At 38.4% G+C, this 7,627-nt stretch overlaps 1 protein-coding gene across 1 annotated transcript; it reads right to left on the bottom strand.

Annotated features, from left to right (window-relative positions):
- Positions 1 to 6,083: 6,083 nt before the first annotated feature.
- LOC131034983 (uncharacterized) lies at positions 6,084 to 6,710 on the bottom strand. The gene has a single exon (XM_057966604.1). It carries the CDS (start codon positions 6,708 to 6,710, stop codon positions 6,084 to 6,086), a length of 627 nt encoding a protein of 208 aa, XP_057822587.1.
- Positions 6,711 to 7,627: the final 917 nt, after the last annotated feature.

Genomic DNA, 7,627 nt, shown 5'->3' with positions numbered 1-7,627 from the left:
GAAGGATAAGCAATGAGGTGTTGTTAGATGTCCTACCATGGTTTGGAATTGGTCAACATCCAAATCCTTAGAGACGGTGGTCTCTACTAAATCTTTTTCTAAAATTTCTTTATGCGTTGGTGAAAATTTTAAAAGCTCTAGTATTGATATTTGCATAGGGGTCTTCTGTAATTGATCCACTAGGTTATGTTGTCTAGAAGTGGATGTTGTGTTAGTTACCGAACTCGGGAATGCCACTTTAGCTTTGCTTTTGGTGATAGAATGTGTTGGTTTTGGGTGTGCTTTCTCTTTAACAATGATGACGCTAATCACATTGTCACAGGCATGAGGATACTTAACTTTTTCTTTTCCTTTGCCATCATGTGTGTTTGATGGTTCACCCTTCTCATAGTTTAGAAGTGGATTTTTGAATGTCGCGTGCAATTCATTTGTCTTATGCCCATCCAGTGATGATCTCATTGTCAATCAAGTCTTGAATGATGTGTTTGAGTCTTTGAAAATTATTTTTTTGATGCCCTTTGTTTAATGATAATCACAAAAATGGTTGTCATTCTACCACAATGGTTTTACTCTAGGTTCAAAGTTTCTTACTTCTGGAAATGTGATCAGTTTGTTTGCAAGAAGTGTTTTTAATATTGATTGTAATGGTTCACCAATGTTGGTAAATTCCTATGAAAGTTAGGAAAATACGGTTTTGGTTTGTTGTTATCTTGGTTAACCATTGGTATGCGACTTGATAGATTGAAAATGGGTTGCTTTGGTTGCAAGTTGTTAGCATGTACCCCTCCATCATTGAAAATGTTTTCTATTTCTGGTCCAAAATTTGGGTTTATCATTGTTATGATTGCTATTGTTGTTGATATTGTTGAAATAATTATTTCCTTCTTTGTAAAGTTTTAATTCTCCTTTTTTAACCACAACATCTTCTATCTTGATTCCATTTTCAACCATTTTATTAAAACTAGAAGGACATTGTAACTTTAGCCTATAGCTCATTTCACTTGTGAGATTGTCAATCAAGATCCATTTTTTCGTTATCTAGCACAGGTCTAGAATATCTAGCAAACAAATGTCTCCATCTTTGTAAGAAGGTCATAAAAGGTTCTCCATTTTTTTGTTTTGTGTTGCATAAGTTGTTGGGACCTCAAAAAATTTGCCTAATTTTTAGGACCCAAACCCAAAATTTTGCTAAGGACACTCAGAATTCCCTTTGCATGATAACACGTTGTGTTATATTACAACTTTACCAGATAACTAATCAGACATCAACGTGTTAGTCACACATGAAGATACAAAAGGAAAGCATGGGATATGCAACCAGACGAGGATGACATAGGCCATTGAGTTGGAATTGCATTGGGTGAGCTTCTTTGATCCAGGAAAATTATGGTTGTTGTTTGACTAACACATCGTGCTAGTCACACATGGTTGTAGTTGTCAATAACATGCCATGTTTGTTGCTTGCAGTCATAGGTGGTGTTAATCGCACAAATGTTACAGGGGTAGTGCATAATACACATGTTATCATAATATGACAGGCAACAGGTGGTGCATAACACGAAGGTTATGCTAGTGGGATGTCAATAACACATCGGGTTAATAGCAGAGAGGAGGCACTCACGCGAGTAAAATATAAAAGCAAAGAGGCCTACATGGTAGCAGGGAAAAGGAAGATTATTTTTTCTCCTTTTTTACCCCGTGTGACTTTGAAGGAGACGATAACAACACCATGGGATAACCAAAAGGGCAAGAAAAATGCTAGGTGGGTGGAGGACCCCGCTATCCCACGAGGTTAGCTAGGATGCACAAATATGGGTGCGAGATAGCGGGGAAAGAAGAAAGTTTTTCCCACCTCTACCCCACAAGGCACAAAGAGGCACAAATGAAGGGGCATTACAGGATAGAAGGATACGACGACAGATAAGGGAGTCCTCACCCCGCACAGGTCTAAGGCTTGTACAAAGTATGGTGCGGGGGAAGCAAGAATAAAGGTGGATAGAAATCCCTGCCACCCCACAACAGTTGAAGATGGAACAACAAAAGAAAGAAGGGCTTGTTCCCAATCTACAAAGACATCATGCGGGATAGAGAGGAATTTCTTAAGGACAGTGAACACTTACCCCACATGGGTAAATTGGGCTCGAAAAGAGCGATGCAGGGTAACAAAAGAAAAGAAGGTAATGACTTCCATTATCTTGTAATAATAAACGCAAGTATGAGATAGAAGAGGAGCAACTTAGGTGGATGCTCTGTGGGATAACAAGGAGCACTAAAGAACAAGGAGGTATTTACCTCACAAGGGTAAAAATAGTTTGTAAAAGGTGGTACGGGGAAATAGAGAGGGAAGAATATGGGCTTCCCCGCCACCCTACGAGGTAATTAGGACAAGATAAAGCATGGCGCAGGGCAAGATGATGCATGCAAGGAAGTCCTTCCTGCCACCTCGTGGCCTAAAGGAAGGAACATAGAGCATCCCATGGGGTAAGAGAAAAGGAAAAGCCGTAGATGGCGATGAGGCTCCCCACCATCCTGCATTGTTTGCGAGGATAGGAAAAGGGTCTTGCGGGGTAACATATAAGGGGAAAATGGAGGGCTCCTCCACCCTGCAATGTGAAAAGCAATAAGAAGGTGGACTTGTGGGTAAACATAGTGGTATAGCGAATGGTGTCCCTCGCTATCCCATGGCCATTAAAGATGAAGTAAGGTGACTTCGTGGGGTAAAATGAACAAGAGGAAATGATAGCACCCCGCCATCCCACAACCAAAACAACTGAAGAGGGAAGACTCTGTCGGGGTCAAAACTGCAGTGAAAGGTAGGTACCCCACCATCCTGTAGGTATAATTTTTGCAATGCAGAGAATGCAATGGATGTTCATCCACTACCGACTCAGATATGACTTCACGTGGTAGTTGAATAGGCTTGACCAAGTGATTTGGATGTTGAAAATGACAACAAGTGGCTTCCAAGTGGTCACATATAAGATCTGGTATACAAAGGTCACTGCCTAAAGATGGTGGATCTTAATTATGGTAGTTTTTCTATCCAATCAAAGCAGGTCGACAAAGGATGGAAAATGCATTAATAGGAATCTTAATATAGATTGTTATGTGGCTCAAGATGATCGACAAAGAAGATATCATATCTTATGGCCAGGTGAGGATTACTAAATGTAGTAATCTAAATTTAGAGATCGATCAAAATGTAGTAGAAGACAAACTTATTGATGTTGACAAACAACAATGGGATAGATTTCTGTGAGGCACAAGAAAGATACTATTGATTGTCCTCAGGTTTGTGGCTCTAGATTCCAGAGGCTATCCTCACAACAACTTGCATTTAATGTCTTTAAATGGATTGCATGTAGTACATGATGGAAGATGCCTTAGGGCATGTTCTAGTCTAGGGCAATCAAATTGTGAGATGTGTCTCACCTAGCCTATAGCTTGTTTTTGCTCCCTTGCCTTATAAAAGGGAATTCAAGGCTAGTGAGATGGGATTCTGAGGGTGATTCTAAATGTAATTTTGGAAGTAAGGCTTTCATGTAGAATCGAAGGTTAGGAATAAGCTAGAGTTCCATTTTTTTAGTTTGTAGTCATTTTTCCATTTCAAATAGTGTATAACTAGAATGCATACAAGTCTTAATGTTTTTATTGTAACTATCTCCAACATGTAATTTCACTTTTTATGAATAGATGATGAAGGATCCTCTATTTTGTCCCTGTAAACTGAGGTGTTTATCTTGTTTCTTACTTCTCTTCAAGGAAGAGATTAAACACTTTTTACATGATAATGAAATGATGTTGTGTGCACGTAGGATATGTAAGAATGGTTGCAATAGAACTATAATATGGGGTATTGATGTAATGCATCAATACTGAGAACTCATTGGTTATAGTTTAGACTATTTGGGTTTAATGTCACATGTTGAAAGTTGACTTTGCTGCCCTGATGAAGGCATTGGTTGTGGTGCTTGTATCTAGTTCTCATAATCTATCTATTATCTTCAAATATATTTTATTTCCTATTTTTGTTTTCTATATGTAGGTGTAGGCTTAGTGTAGAAACTCATCCCAAGTGCCAAGTGATAGTTCACAAGCCAAGATTGTAGCCAAATCTGAGTTTCAAACACTTTTCTTGGTACATCCATATTGAGATATCTGTTGTAATATGTAATTCCATGAATGTAGGAAGCTGTAGGTTATTTAAGCATTACTTAGGTGCACCCACCTTGGTCTTGTAGAGCCAAAAGTGCAGGAGATTTCAGTCTTGTGACTGAATCTCATTCGTTGGCCAAATCCAATCTTGAGCCTGTAGATGAGAAGTTGGCTAAATCTTTAGGGCTTGAGAATATGTTGATTTGGGAGCCAACACATCCATATCATCATCTAAATTGAACATAATAGGATTTTTTTTAGTTAATATATATAAAAAAGATGTACATATAATAAGAGTTTCAGATCTCCAAAATCACCTCAAAGTCCTATACATACCCCTACAAACTAGTACTAGAAAGACTATAACTGTCAACACCTAACCCAACCACCGTTACATTCAAAAGTCTCTTCATTTCTTAACAGAGAGAGCATAACCTTACATCCTGATATTTAGCATAATCAACCCTTTTACAACCATTACAAAGCAAAAACCAGTCATGAAAACTGTCTGCTAAAAACCCCTAAGCCTATCCATAATCTATCTTCACCTAAGGCTTTATTCAAAACATCTTAACAATAGACAGATCCAAAAGCTTGAACTGATTCAAAAACACCTCTTCTGGTCAACATTTTCTTGTAGCACTCTTGAACCCTTTAAGACTTCATATTCATGTTGTCAATCTACATCCAAAGTTTCACTTTTAACATCCTCGTGCCCTTCCTCCACTTCTGGTTCAAATCCTTTTTGAGACCCTTCTTGGCAAAGCTTGTGTCAAGACATTATCTACCCTTTCATGACACTAGATTACTGCCTTGAGTTTCTCCCATTCCTTTGCAATGTCTCTTTTGTAAGCCCCTTTGTCAACTTTCCCCATCCACCTGACAAAAGGGATTATGCCAAATTCTTTGTCCTCCTCTTCATCGACAATCCCTTCAGTTTTAAGTTCCTACTCCTGGAACAACCCACTCCAGGGTTGAATCCAGACCGAAAAGCATTTCTTCCTCAAACAAAGATGTCACAACCCATTTGATAGTGGCAGTGTCGTCACCTGATTGTAGCCCCAAGTGATGATCATGGAAATGATATCCAAGTTCATTCTCCACCACAACTTGTTTTCCATGAATTTCTTCTATATAACCCCAAATACAACTTCTACAACCTCCTCATCTTTATATCTAAGTAAACCTTGCAACCTCTCCTTTCTAACAGATCCTTTAAAGCCTTTTTGTTGCTTTTTTGAGTTAACGGTGAAATTTGCCTCCATTTGTAAGTTCTCATAGCTCTCTAATCTCTGCTACAACCTTCTCACAAAACAAAGGAAAACACTATCTTGCCATCAACACCAAACCACCACACCTTTAACAATAAAATGACACAATCTTCATCACAAAATAATTATAGATCAAAAGGACATTCTCAAAAAATCTGGTGCCTTTCAAATCCCCGTTCACCGAAGCAAATCATGTTTGCTGTGTAATCTATCTCGCACACTCAAAATATCTTTGGCGAATTGATTAAGTTTTGATGTGCTCCTCACCAAGCTGTCCTGCCCATTCACCACCTTTCATAAATGAATATTATTTAATAACACCGCCAATTTACACTTATGACATCACTCATGAAAAGATTGCTCGGTCTAGTGTCCGTTCGATAAACTTGCTGTCATGGCTAATCGTAACACAACACTTCCAAATTTAATTTGCAACGGTCACCATTTTATGAGACACTAACAACTTTAGAGCTTAGTAAGTTTCCATCTTCACTTACGCCAAAATTGCTCCAAATTAAGCCCCAACTAGCCTTCCATTGTTCACATTTATCATCACTGACCATCCCATCACTCATTATCCGATTCATGAGCTTCTAAAAATAATGCACTATCCAAATTTATTAAACCTTTAAAATCTTCCAATCACATTTCCTCTTCCTATTCAAAACTGAGTGCCCACTTTGATAATTTGTTTGCAACTTTATTGCCCTCTCGTCTAATATGGCTGACCATAAAGTTCTTAAATCTATTCAATTCACCAACAATCAGAGAAATATATCCCTGCAAATGCCAAGCATTGATCCCCCCATTTTTAATTGTTTGTATAATAACAAGTGAGTCTCCCTCCAAATGTAACTTTTTGATTCCTGAACTACGAGCCAATCTAACAACAAGTAATGTTGGATAGGCTTCAACCTCATTGTTTGTGTCTGTCTTTAATCTCTTTGCACCACATTTTATAATATCACCTTTCTCGTTCCTAATAACAATCCCCACCCCAGAGGGTCTCGGGTTAGATTGAACAACACCATCAAAATTCACGTTATGCCAACCTTCAGCAGGGGGTTCCCAAATAACACATAGATGATCCTTCTTACTAACAAGATTATCTGACCATGCCCCATGTCTGATCTTTATGCTAGGCCACATCTTTTTACTCCTCTGATCCTCCATTGTGAAAGGTAGATAAACCAAGCTAGATTGGGAGGTTGCCACACCAACAACCTCTTCAATAGCTTGATTAATTCTGCCTTGAATCCTTCTATTATCTTCCCATTTGTCCATAAAGATCTTACAATTTATCTCTTTCCAAATTTCCCAGAATAACAATGATGAACTTGAAATCCATATGCTTGATAAAGATGATTTCCTTAGAGGTGGTGGCTAGCTTTCAAAAACCCCCTTTAGAGAGTTTTGCATTGGTCAATGCCAGTTCAACTTCTCTTTTAGATTTGACCAGCACTTTGAGGCTACCTCACATTGAAGGAGAAGATGATAAACTGAATCCTCTGCATTCCCACACATCACACACTTAGTAGGACCACCAAAGCCAATACGTTTCCTTCTTTCCCCGGTTAGAATCCTACCTTTCACAACTAGCCACGCAAAATCACCCACCTTGGGAAGACAATTTTTATTCCAAAACAGATCATATATCCTTGATGGCTCATTCTCCCTGCCATCTAAAAGTTTATATCCCAGTTTGACTAAATATTTCCCATCCCGAGCCCCACACCAGATGACTTGGTCATCTTCTCCAGTATTTTCTGTTGATCAAGAACCTCATTTAATAGTCTTTGTTGTTGCTCTAACAACCCTACTTTAGACAAGTCCTTCCAAACCCATTCTTCCCCAAAGCCCCTTGTTTTACCATCAAATAGTCTCTGACTCTGTCTCCCCAAAGGGGCACTAGTCTATCTTTGATCTCTAGTAAACCTTCCTTCTCTTTTAATGCTAGAAACCCTGACCAAGAATCATCCCAGAATTTTTTTTTGTCTTGTTTTCAATCTGCCATGTAACATGATCAATGATTACTTTTCTACAACTAATAATGAAATTCCAAATGGTTGAACCTTTGGGTGGGTTCTGATTGTTAATATTCTACGATTTTTCATAGAATACAAAAAGAAGTTGAACCATATTTTTTCTTGAGCATTTTTTATTTAGGTGATTTGAGTTGAACTTCCTCCCTAGGGTTAGGT

This window comes from Cryptomeria japonica, chromosome 4, assembly GCF_030272615.1.
Source record: "Cryptomeria japonica chromosome 4, Sugi_1.0, whole genome shotgun sequence".
NCBI classification, from domain to species: domain Eukaryota; kingdom Viridiplantae; phylum Streptophyta; class Pinopsida; order Cupressales; family Cupressaceae; genus Cryptomeria; species Cryptomeria japonica.
This window is presented reverse-complemented; position numbering and strand designations above follow the sequence as displayed.